Source organism: Leptidea sinapis, chromosome 41 (genome assembly GCF_905404315.1).
Source record: "Leptidea sinapis chromosome 41, ilLepSina1.1, whole genome shotgun sequence".
Classification (NCBI taxonomy): Eukaryota; Metazoa; Arthropoda; class Insecta; order Lepidoptera; family Pieridae; genus Leptidea; species Leptidea sinapis.
The window spans coordinates 3,241,200-3,254,760 of NC_066305.1; the positions used below are offsets into that span (position 1 = coordinate 3,241,200).

Below are 13,561 nucleotides of genomic sequence, written 5' to 3' on the forward strand. Positions count from 1 at the left end.
ATTGTATGTTATTGTTTTTCGAAGTATTCTCCGTTCAACTTAATGCACTTTACCATTCGTGCAAACCAATTATTAAGACAGTAATCCCAGTCTGAAATTGATGTTGACAAAATGGCTGATTTGGACGCTTCCACAGTTGCTTCGGGGTCTTCAAACCGTTGACTGCGTAATAAATCTAACCCAAGAGGCCAGTATTCAAATTCTAAAAAAGGTTTTATTGTAACTCAATCCGAAATATTCTATTCCCGATCATTTCAGTGTGCCCCTCATACGTAACTATGACCCAGTTACTTGTACAACGATTCTAATGCTGTCAGCAGTTGCGACGAATTACATTTTTGCCTTTGGGTTTTCAATAATTTTAAGGACTATAAGTAGAGATAATTTTCTAATGATATGATGCATGCTATGATTAAATAATGAACTGCATTTCATTTTTATTCTAAAAAAGTAAGAAATAATCTGCATCATTCTACTGCTACAGTCTTAAGCATTCTTTTGTAATGAAGGGGTATTTTACAATGTATAAATATATTTACCGCTTTCAAACGTTAAAAAAACCGCTTCGTCGTGCTCGCTTTCCTAAATATCATTACTTGTTGCGGCGTTGTGGGGCGGGTTGTTTCCTTCCCTAAAATATGGTCGAAGGTAGTGATGGCGGTAAATTATCAATATTTATAGTCATATTTATTTTCAAAATATTGATAGTATAATCCTCCCATAATATCTTTATTTATGTACTTATTAACTCTTGTGTTTTATTATTAATTTCCTTTTTTTTGTATTTACTTGTATAAGTCATAAGGTTTCAGTATTTTTGTTGAATCGCTTCGCATAAAAATAATTGTGAATGTTAAATGACAAACCTGTGGGCAATAGGTAGGTGATTTAAACGTGTAGCAATGAGTTTCTTGCTACTTCTTCTCATTAAGCTCAAATCTTTACTATTCATAAGGCGTGTCATATTTGGACCTAATTAAATAAACCTGATTTGATTTGATTCCAAATCTTGGTAGGTACTCAATAAATATTTTTGTTATGACAAGAAGGGGCGAGACGAGCAGGGCGTTCAGCTGATGGTAATTGAAACGCCCTGCCGATTACAATGCAGTGCCGCTCAGGATTCTTGAAAAACCCAAAAATTCTGAGTGGCACTACAATTGATATGTGATTGCGGCATACACTGCAAATGCTTACACATTACTGCTTCACGGCAGAAAAAGGCGCGGTTGTGGTACTAGTAATATTAATGATGTTGTATGCGCAGGTGGGGATTCTGGACGCGGACATTTGCGGGCCCAGCCAGCCGCGTGTGCTGGGCGTGCGCGGTGAGCAAGTGCACAACTCCGGGTCGGGGTGGTCACCGGTGGTCAGTATCCTCATCAGTTTTCATATATTCATTTCAGCCAGAAGACGTCCACTGCTGGACAAAGGCCTCCACCAAACATCGCCACGACAATCGGTCCTGCGCTGCCCTTATCCAACCTAATCCGACAATCTTGATCAGAATATCGGTCCATCTTGTAGGCCAACAGCTACCAACAGTACGTCTTCCAGTACGTGGTCGCCATTCGAAGACTTAACTGCCCCAACGGCCATCTGTCGGTAGAGCTATGGTGCCCTACCCACTGCAACTTCAGTTTCGCAACCATCTAGGCTATCAAAATATATTCTCGCTAAATGTGTTAGTGTTTTTGAATTTTGTTAAGTTAAAATATTAAGAACTAGCTGACCCGACAGACGTTGTTCTGTATATAATAAATAAAATAATGTTTTTATATGAATTTGTCAATAATATATCATAACATCAAAAATTACTTCGTAAAATATGCACCCTGCTGTCGTAATGAAATTGTTACACAGCAGAACTGTCAAACCGTGCGTCAATAAATTCTCTCATAGAAATTATGTATGAACACATCAAAGGAAAAACAAATTTGTTGTTTTTATTTAATTTAGCAGCATAATCCTATTTATTCACCTTTTAAACCTTCTCTGGACTTCCACAAATAATTCAAGACCAAAATTAGCCAAATCGGTCCAGCCGTTCTCGAGTTTTAGCGAGACTAACGAACAGCAATTCATTTTTATATATATAGATATTATATTATGTATTAAAATATATTTGTCGGAAAGCTTCAACTTAAGGTCGAGGCAAAACCACAAGGTTGTGAGATTTAACCTCGTATATTATAACGACAACCAACCAAACGTAGATAGGTACCTACTACCTAATTTCAAATCAAATCAAATCAAAATCAGTTTATTCACGTAGGTCACGGAAATTAATTATTTGGAAATCATAATAAAAGTATGTATTTAACTACTACTTACATAACAATTTGTTATGTTTTTAAAGTGATAACCCTCACTTCTAGGATGAATTACACAAAAAAATTTGAAAACAAAATTTATGAACGATTCGGGACTCGTACCCGCGACCTCTCGCGTTCCGTACGAGTGCTCTTCCAACTGAGCCAACCGTTCAAGTGATGTATAGTTGATAAATTTTGTATGCTTCGTTCAACTCTCAGGTTGTGGCTTCATCTACAGAATCAGTAATTTATTTTCTACAGAATTTGTAATTGTAAGGCAATAATTCTAATTTCCGCGATCGGCATCAAATGACAGTGATAGTATATAGGCCCCGCCTTATTCGTTTGAGCCGCGCCGCTCAGCTAATGCTAGCTTTACGCTATTGGAGCGAGAATACGGCGATTGGCGACGAAGTATAATCCGGCTAAGTTTGAAGGCGATCAGTTGCTTAAAACGTAGTGGATTTCGGCGATCTCCGTTTTTTACAAGATTATAGCCGTCATCTGTCAATGACTGCACGTTTCATACAATCGAGTGAATCGCTTTTTTCTCTTAGAGAGTTTCGCTAGGCTGGATCCCAATATCATCAGCTATAACAGTGCTAGAAAGATGTAGAATTTAAAAACGTATTGTAAAGGTAGTGTTGATAAATAGCAATATTTTATTATCTATAATAAATGTTATACTATTATTATGTTTTAGTACGTGAAGGACAACTTGTCACTAATGTCTATCGGATTCTTGCTGAGCAGTCCCGATGACGCGGTTATTTGGCGCGGCCCGAAGAAAAATGGTGAGTGAACGATAATATTTGTTATAATCGTAGGTACCTATCTAAAGTAAACCTTATATTAATAATAGTTCAGCGGGGAGCAGTTTCATGACCACATTATAATATGTTCTCATACTGTACATAGTTATATTGAAACAAATTTTATTCAATTTGGATTAAACTAGGCGCTCTTGAATCGTCACTTTTAATATTTTTTTTAATTACTGAACCTATCATATGTTCGGAAAAAGTTTGTCCAAACTTACGTAGAAAACAAGCAAGGTTAATATTCGTGCTTTATTAAGTCACCGATAGATGTCGCTCCTCCAATCTATGAATATTTTGTGACACGCTTTAACAATTTTCTATGAGATTGTGTATCCCTTTGAATTTCGATAGTAAAGAGAGTTTACCTAGCTACAGTATACAGTGCGTGTTTTTATTGTGAGTAGTGGTCACACAAGAAACTCTATAGTATATCTTTATTTTGAATGTATTCATTCCTTCTATTATAATTTTTCAATAGAGAGTTGGTATATATATACTAAATGTATTACCTACCTACAAATGATGTCATGACTACTGTCTCTGCATTTTCCAGACGATGTCTCAATAAGTATTGATGTCTTCATGACTGCGCATAAAGCAGACAATAATTAATCGTGGCTTACGTATTAAGATGCCGTCTGATTTACGGAACTAATATCCCTTAAAGTATCATTTAATTTTCACCGTCCTAAGGAACTTAAGAAAAGGTCACCTAGTTAAGGCCGCTATCCCAAGAAATCGCCAAAATAGCGCATCGTTGAAACCGTTTCTTGACGGTTTATATAAAGCTAATATTACAAAAAATAATTAAATAGCTACAGAATATTAGCAAGACATTCTTTATTTCTTTACATTCCTATCTTTAATAGACAAAGCGAAAAAATATCACCAAAATACCTCTAACTTTTATAGTTGGAGCCGTGCTAATCATTCTATCTAGATAATAATTGTACGAAAATTTATTAATTGTACACCAATAGTATTTAACATGATATAGTTTTGTTAGTTTTGTAATGATAATTGTATGATGATTTTTGTAATATGCTGATCTTGTGCGAGAAAGGTAACCAAGCTCCGTTCGATTCCTCAAGGCCATCGGCTCTGTCCCCAGCCTTAAGTGACAGATTCGTAGAGTAGTTCATCATCAGCCGGAAGACGTCCATTGCTGAACAAAGGCCTCCCCCAAAGATTTCCACGACGATCGGTTTATCAACCCTCATCCAACGTATTCCGGCGATTTTGACTAGATTGTCGGTCCATCTTGCCTACCAATCTACCTACACTGCGTCTTCCGGTACGTGGTCGCCATTCGAGACAGTAGAATTGTAGAGTACTTACTGTTTAGTAATATGTGTAAAAACGTCGCCCGCGCCGGTCGTGTTTGTTATGTCCTATCGACACTGCTAAACTGAAATCTAAATCCATAGGTATATAGGTATATATATAAATGATAACATCTATATCTATAATAACATATTATTATAAAAAAGTCATTTGGCGAAATTGGTTCTTTATATCTAACGCTGTTTTCTATTCATCTCGTTTTTCTGTTTGCCTTAGTTGTAAAGTTCTCGTAAATTTCGTTCTCGTCTATCATGACGGGGAAGCGCACCAAGAATACTGGCAGCATTTCCGCGTTGGATAGCTCGGCTGATCTGTTGACCGAAATAGCTGCCAGCGCTTGGGTTTCCAGTAGCCCTATTGAGGCGCGAAGATAGTACTTTGTACATTCTCCGCGCCTCTGGGCCCCACGGGCCAAGTATCTCGACACCAAACGGCACAAAGATTATTATTATTGCCAATTATTATGTATTTATTATATTTACAGGGATGATAAAGCAGTTCTTGAGTGAAGTGGATTGGGGTGACCTTGACTATCTTCTGATCGATACGCCACCAGGTAACATGGCTCATGAAAACATTCATGCACACAAACACATGGAAAAACTAATTAACACCTTGAATTACAAATTTATATAAATACATACTAGAATTTAAATCATGCCTGACTAATACAACAGGAAACTTCGAAGGTTCTCGGGTTTAATGAATTATTTAGCCGAGACGAGCTATATTAGTTAATGCAAAATCTTGTTTATTGCTGATAATGATATTAATTTTGTTCATCGTTCATCAAAACGTCCATAGATTGCTGTATTCTTCCGAAGTGGTGTTTACTTCTTTTCTCTATTAGCCCGAAACTTGGGCCATCAAACCAGGGATCTCTCTGGTATGATACTCGTCGTCGCCAGCTGCAATAGAAGAAATGTTGCTCCAAGTTTTCATCGATGGAATACGGGACGCCGAAGTTAGAGCAGCCGTACGATTGAGTCATCATACCAGCTTGAAGAAAGCTGTGGCACATGCGTTGGAAGTGGAAGCGCTTCGCCACGATTCTCGGGCGTTGAGACTCCGCAAAATTGTACGAGCAGATTCCAGCCGAAGGCAAGCATATGTATACTATGGTTGTGGGTAGCGAGGACACATTAGGATCACTTGCCCCAGGCGTGAGAGCATAACGCAAGGTAGGAAGCATGCGGCGGTCTCAACATCACCGCTGGAGCAGCAGGAAAACTAGAAAAGGCCAGGGCAGTGGGGTGGGCGCTGGCCGGTAGAAGCAAAGCCCCAAGGATCTTCGTCAAGCAGACATGTGACGGAAACACTTTAGTTATAGAAGGAATGGTAAATGGAAAATCTTGCCGTTTCACTTTGGATACGGGAGCCTCACGTACAGTCGTTAGCCAAAGAAGACTAGAGAGCATCGGAAGACGACATATGCGAGAAAATGTAAACTTAACAATCACAACAGCTACCGGCCAGCGCATACCAGTCCAGGGAGAGAAGATCGTGGCCATGAAAATCGGGGATACGTTGTACTGGCAAAAAGTGGTAATCGCGGATATCACAGATGACTGCATCATTGGGTTGGATTTTCTTCGAAATCACGAGTGTACCATTGACAGGAAACATGGTGTATTGAAGCATGGAGGTGAAGAAATTCCAATAAAAGGCGGAACTGTTGGGAAAGTGTTGTGCTTAAGAGACACTACTTTAAATCCGAGATCGCAGACCCTAGTCCCGGTAGTCCTGCCAAGGGATGACAGAGGAAGACCTTGTAAATGCGCTATAATAGAAAGAGAGACATCGGACACGACATGGATCCCGGCCAGGACTGTTGTGGGAAACTCCCAGAATGCGATGGTTCCCGTATTTAATCCTCATGAGGACAAGCAAATCATTAGGAAGGGAACAGTGATCGGAGCTTGTGAGGAGATAGCATGGTTAAGAAAGTGTGAAGAAGGGAGGAAGACCGTAGCTGCAAGACAGGATGTGAACATACAGAAACTTCTGGATGGCTGTAAGGACAATCTTACCAAGCTACAGTTAATAAAAGCGAGAAATTTCCTGCTACGCTACTCCGGGATATTCTCAAAGAACGACGGGGACATCGGAAGAACTGGTTTGGTGAAACACAAGATCGACCAGGAGACACTGTTCCGATACGGCAAAGACCAAGACTTATTCCGTTTGCACGCGAACAAGAAGTGGAAGACATGATTCGGGATATGAAAGAAAATGGTGTGATAGAACCGTCATCGAGTCCATGGTGTTCTCCAGTGGTTCTGGTAAAGAAGAAGGTGGATCAACTAGATTTTGTGTGGACTATCGGCGTTTGAACGATGTAACTAAAAAAGAAATGTAGTTATCCATTGCCAAGAATCGATGACACCTTAGATTCACTTTGTGGCATGACGTGGTTCTCTACTCTGGATTTGAAAAGTGGCTACTGGCAAGTCGATCTGGACCCTAAGGACAAGGAGAAGACGGCTTTTTCAACCGGAAAACGGTTATGGCAGTTCAAAACAATGCCCTTCGGATTATGCAACGCCCCAGCTACTTTCGAAAGGTTGATGGAGCATGTGCTGGCAGGTATGTTGGGAGAAACCTGCCTTGTCTACTTGGATGACATAATCATTATGGGACGAAGTTTTGAAGATCATCTTAAGAAGCTCGAAAAAGTCTTCGCAAAACTGCAGGGTGCCAACTTGAAGTTGAGTCCAAAGAAATGTTCCTTCTTTCAACGTCAGGTGAATTACTTGGGGCACGTTATTCCGGAGCAAGGCGTTGCGACGGATCCTGCCAAGATAAGTGCTGTCAAGGACTGGCCAACGCCGACAGCAAAGACACATGTGAGAGCATTTCTAGGACTATGCTCTTATTATCGACGCTTTGTGAAAGGGTTTTCCGATGTTGCTAAGCCCTTACATCGACTGACGGAGGAGAAAAGAGCCTTATCATGGGATGAAGAATGCGAACAAGCTTTCTTAGAGTTGAAGAAACGACTGTGTGAATCACCTATCCTTGGATATCCTGACACAGAGGGAAGATTCATAGTGGATGCTGATGCTAGCAACACCGGAATTGGTGGAGTATTATCTCAGAAAAGAGGAGATCAAGAAGTTGTAATTGCATACTTTAGCAAATCTTTATCGAAGCCGGAGAGAAACTACTGTGTAACTTTTAAGGAGTTACTGGCCGTGGTAAAGACATTTCAAAAAGTACTTACTGGGTCGCAAATTCCTCGTAAGGACTGATCATGCCGCCTTGAAGAGGTTACTAGAATTCAAGAATCCGGAAGGACAAGTGGCCAGATGGATTGAGCAACTTCAAGAGTATGACTTTGAAATCGAGAATCGAGGAGGAAAAAGTCATGGAAATGCAGATGCGTTATCTAGAAGACCTTGTCCGATGGAATGCAAACATTGCATTCGTCAGGAGGAGAAAGAGAATTTTATGATCCGGCTGATCAGAACAGATTCGATCGACGAGAACTGGAGCAACGATGCAATGAGGAGAGCTCAGGAAAATGATAAGGATCTTCAACCACTTTTACATTGGCTAGCAAGTGGATCACTTAAACCAAAATGATCTGAAGTGGCTAGACACAGTAGGGCTACCAAGAGTCTCTGGGCACAATGGAATAGTTTGGTGATGCATGACGGGTTGCTCTGCCGAAATGGGAAACCCCGCAAGGAAAGGATTGCCATCTGCAACTGGTTGTTCCCAGGGGAATAAGAAGAACTCTCATAAAAATTATAGAACGATTTTACTGGTTGCATTGTCGTGATTATGTGGAAGACTGGTGCCGTAAATGCAAGAGTTGTGCAGCTGTCAAAGGACCTCAGACCTGGAGCAGAGGCGCTATGAAGTTGTATAATGTTGGGGCTCCGTGGGAGAGAGTAGCTCTGGATATAGCCGGACCGTTTCTAGTCACCAAAGCTGGAAGCTGTTACATAATGGTGGTGATGGATTATTTCACGAAGTGGCCGGAAGCATTTACTCTACCGAATCAAGAAGCAGTTACCGTTGCGACGAAGCTGGTGAATGAAGTTTTTTGCAGATTCGGTGTGCCTTTGGAGTTGCACAGTGACCAAGGGCGGAACTTCGAGTCACAAGTATTTCAAGAAATTAGCAAGATCTTGGGAATCCATAAGACCAGAACTACGCCATATCATCCACATTCGGACTAGATGGTGGTGAGGTTTAACCAAACATTGGAGCGACATCTGGCATAAGTAGTGGACAGTCATCAGGATAACTGGGATGAGTACATTCCACTGTTTCTTATGTCGTATAGAAGCGCAATACACGAGACGACAACGGTGACTCCTGCGTACGCCAATTTTGGAAGGGAATTGAAATTGCCAGCTGATTTACTCTCAGGCTGTCCACTTCAAAGGGCCCTCTAGGTGAAATTTAATCTCTTATGTATGAAACAGACGAGCGCAATTGTGATCGGATACTCCGAAAAGTATAACAGAATATGTGGATGAGTTACGGAAAAAGATGGTTGACATCTACGAGGAAATTAGAACAACTGGGCTTAAGGCAAGTGAACGGATGAAGACCCGCTATGATCGAAGAGCTAATATTGCTAGTTTTGAAGGGAACCCTGATTTGGTTACACAATCCTGTAAGGCGAAAGGGACTACCCCTTACCCCTCCGAACGTCCAACCAAGTTGGGAGGATGTGACTCTCAGGATCCAGCGTACCCCTCGAAGTTCCCTGAAAATCGTACACGTCGATCGGGTGGCTAAGTACTACGGAAGCAACGATGATCGGGACGATCATGTCTTGGGAGGGGGCAGTGTTGCGTAGCAACCCTTCAAAGTATATGACGAGAGTTGTCAAACTTCAAGACATTGTTAATTTCAACAGCTCCGTCAGCAATACTCGTAGCTCAGCGGAAAAGTGTTTACTTTAGACGCTGTAGACCCGGGTTCGATACACCTACCAGTGTATGGATTTGTTTGGGTTTTGTAAAGTTAAAGGAAATTTCTAGTAAGTTCGGGTTCAAATCGAACAGAAAAAAAGGGATGGAAAATGTGTAAGCAGGATAATAATAGTTAAAAGAATTTTCTAGTACAATTTAAATTTAAAGATGGAATGGGAGAATCATTTTGAAAATAGAACGGATCCGGGGGTATATAAGCCGTACTAAGCGTGGCCTACGGCAGTTCTAGTTCTGACTCGAAAGTGTAAAGAAGAAGAAGAAGAAAAGAAGAAGTAATGAAAAGTGGAAGTGTTCCAAGAAGAAGAAGATAGAAGAGACTTAGTGTTCGGTGCGGTGTGACGCGTTGAACGTACCGCCGCCCACAAGAGAACAGCGGCAGACCGGCGAAGTGCAAGTTCAGAAAAAGTGAACGCAAATAAAGACTCGTTCCTATAAGCGGAGTATTATTTCCAATCCCTGACCCACTCCCGTGTCAATACTGTATCTAGACTGAATTGATGCTTTTGAAATGTGCTTCTGGAGAAAATGATAAGAATACCATGGACAGCTGCAACGAACACCTATCAGTCAATACATAATTCTCAAGCAACGCTTCTGAAGCTATTTCAACTATGTAATGAGGGACGGGGACGAAAGTTTGCAGAGGGCAATCTCTGTTGGAAATACTGATAACGTAGCCTATCAAAAGTATCTTTCTTGCGCAATGTCTCTATGTCATTACGACATATTATATAATAATCAGCCAGAAGACGTCCACTGCGGGAAAAAGGCCTCCCCCAAAGATGTCCACGACGATGGGTTCTGCGCTGCCCTAATCCATCGTATTCCGGCGATCATGACCAGATCATCGGTCCATCTAGGGGGGCCTATCAACTCTGCGTCTTCCGTGCACGTGGTCACTGTTTGAGGGTTTTACTGACCATACCACATAATTATACCTACAACAAAAGCACGTGGTACATTTCGTCGGCCTGAAAGATTTTTTTGTCCTCGTAATACACAAATATGGTTGATTGTGTAGGCACTTCGGATGAGCACCTGTCGGCCGTGCAGTACCTGCGCGGCGCGGGGTTGCGTGGCGCCGTGGTCGTTAGCACGCCGCAGGAGGTGGCTCTGCTGGACGTGCGCAAGGAGATCCAGTTCTGCCGCAAGGTGGGCGTGCCCGTGCTCGGCCTCGTGGAAAATATGGCACTGTTCGTGTGCCCCAACTGCAATGTGAGTACCTATACGAGAATCTTGCGCTTTTTTATCCGATCAGGGATATACACTGTAATAAACCGGGCCACCCGCTAATTTGGAACTGGGATTTGATTTTTTTCCGACCGATATTTAACGCTATGTTTATAGAGTCGTAGCGAGATATTCCCGGCCACTACTGGAGGCGGTGCGCAGCTCTGTGAGGAGATGGGCGTGCCACTGCTGGGCTGCCTGCCGCTCGACCCGCTCCTAGCCCGTTGCTGCGACACCGGCGCGGACTTCACGCAGCACGCGCCTAACTCGCCCGCGCTGGCGCACCTGCGCTCCATCGTGCAGAGTAAGTTAGTCTTGTGTAGTTTGCGGACGAAATAGTTCGAAAGAGTGCTCCCTCAGACGAACTATGCGAACTAGTTCCCAGATCTCTCGCTCCTTAGTTCTTTAGTCCATTCTGAATCCTATGGATGCTACATAATATTAGTAATCTGCGTTAGGCGAAGGTTACTATGGATGCGAGTTCTGACGAAAATTTGTTCTGACGAGTTCTGATGGATTCGTCAGAAGAAACAAACGCCTGGTATTCAATGACAGTGTTTACACTGGCAACGACGAACGCGTCAGAACATGCACGACGTCGTCATAACCATTCGAGCGTCCAAACGAGTTTGATTTTTTCGCACGACCTGCGTCTGCGAATTTCGAGTGATTTGGTTTCCACCATGGATAACGATAAATTAATCAGTCTCGTGTACGAGAACAGGTTTTTGTGGGATATGAGAGACAAAATTTACATTAATTAGGTACATGAGCAATTAGAATTAATGTTTACGTTTTATCGATCAAGAACATGACTTGTAGACTCATTCGAGAAAATGAAAATAAGAAAATCAAATTCATCAAATTCGTCCATCTTCGCTGGACGGCAGAAACGAACTGACTATCACAATAACATAAAACGCGCACAGTGTAAACGCCTTGTTCTGACGAGGATTTCGGACGTACTCGTCAGAACAAATTTTCGTCAGAACACGCATCCATAGTAACCCTAGCCTTAAGGATCCTTTTGCGAATTCCAAGACTTTGTCATGCACTTCGCAAACTAATTTGTTTATTATTACCTCGTGCAGGTGCATAATTATGTTCACTAACTATAATAGTTTTAGTTCGCATCTGGTGCGTGCTAATGCTATCTTTTCCAATTAAAATAAAACAATTTTGCTGATAGTTAGTGAAACGGTACCAAAAATTATTTTTGAATATGATCTAACTTAAAACTTAAATCATTCTCTTCAATTAATCAAAATCTTGAAATTTCGTTGTACTATTTCTAATATTTATTTAAAACAAAATCTTATCAATATAAAATAACATCGGATCTAAAATAATAACACAGAGTTATTATCTTTTTCTAATCTATTTATTTGTGTCTTGAGTGCTTTGATCCTCTTACACCTATTGATTCTCGTCGATTAGACAAGACCTGTCAGTTTTTAACTATCTATATAAATAATATTAGCTGTTGGTTTACCTCGCTAAAATAACAGCAGAATATAAAAACAAATCACGTTGGCATAAAATTTAAGAGCGTCAAGACAGTGTGAAGGCACATCCAGATTATGCCGATTTATTCTCAACACAAAATACCGATTTTTTTTGTGTACAGTACTCAACTGCCTCGTGTGCTTGTAATAATATATCTGATAGTAATAAAGAATGTCAGGTTGGCTGTTTAAGATTAGGTTTATCTTTATTGACACGTGTTATATAAATTCTGAAAAGAAGCAGTATTGATCTTTAGACAAATTCTAGTATAGGATTATAAATTTATTTCTTAAATGGGATGGCATTACAGAGATCATTGCATCTTGCGAATCATCGAGTGGACAAGAGACGTCGAGCTAATCTTCTGCTGATAAAATATATTGTTATATTATTGTATTTTAATAGATGACCTAGTCAAATAAGATATCTACTAAATGTAAAATAAAATTATGATTAAATAACATTGTACGTTTTTATTGGTTTAATTGCTCGCCGTTGTCTATGAATTCCTATCCATTGTCTGACACGCAAAACTTCTTTAACAAGTAGTTATTTCAGAGGTGATATCCATATATAAAAGATTTCCCACCTACGTATTTAATCATCACGATATCTCTGGAACCATGAGGCGTAGAGACTTGAAATTTTGGTAAGAATATTTCTTTCGTCGAGTAGAGGTTAGCTAAGAGGTTTTTTTTTATGGAAAGCCTATATCCCCTCATGCTAAGTAACCGTTGTCAGTATGGAACCACGTCTGTCGGGTTAGCTATAATTGTCCAACCTATTTGTTTAAGTCTTCTTATTCATCGTTATAATGTTATAAATGTCAAAAAAAAAAAAAATCTTATTGAATCTACCTCTACTTCGTAATGGGTTGAGCTAATGAGAAGAAGTAGCAAGAAACTCATTGCCACTCTTTTATATCAAGATTTACATTTCCATCAATCTACAAATAATTACAATATAATATGTAAAATGATGCAACAAACGTCAAATAGTCATACATAATTCATACTGACCCAAGTAATCAGATTTTGGTTTTGCTCGATGATTTGAATAGCCACTAACGTCACTGGAATAATAAATAATAATATTTTATTTGCAGCTAAAAACGGCTTAGTACAATGCTTACATTGAATTAAAATGAAACGTGGTTACCATACCTACATAATAAAATAAAACTAGGTACACATCAGCTGCAAATAGGCTCAAGCTCGGCATATGCCGGCGCCGAACTTTCGCTTGAGCAATTTGGGAAATCGTAGCTCTCCCAACGCTATCTCATACCTATACATTTTTTTAGTATTTATTGTGAATACGCTTTGACTAAATCTACGGTAGAATTCAGTGATCAGAATTGTCATTACATATTTTATAAGCCTTTTTGAATAAA

General features: G+C 40.3%; 1 protein-coding gene across 1 annotated transcript in view; it reads left to right on the forward strand.

Moving 5' to 3' along the window:
* The window catches only part of LOC126976661 (cytosolic Fe-S cluster assembly factor NUBP1 homolog), a 19,398-nt gene extending 6,758 nt beyond the window's left edge, over positions 1–12,640 (forward strand). Inside the window, exons 4-9 of the mRNA XM_050825148.1 lie at positions 1,268–1,369; positions 3,019–3,109; positions 4,965–5,036; positions 10,454–10,647; positions 10,780–10,966; positions 12,479–12,640. Of these exons, the coding sequence (XP_050681105.1) occupies positions 1,268–1,369; positions 3,019–3,109; positions 4,965–5,036; positions 10,454–10,647; positions 10,780–10,966; positions 12,479–12,528 (696 nt within the window). The 3' untranslated portion in view covers positions 12,529–12,640. The remainder of the gene's footprint in view (positions 1–1,267; positions 1,370–3,018; positions 3,110–4,964; positions 5,037–10,453; positions 10,648–10,779; positions 10,967–12,478) is intronic.
* The last annotated feature ends 921 nt before the right edge of the window (positions 12,641–13,561 follow it).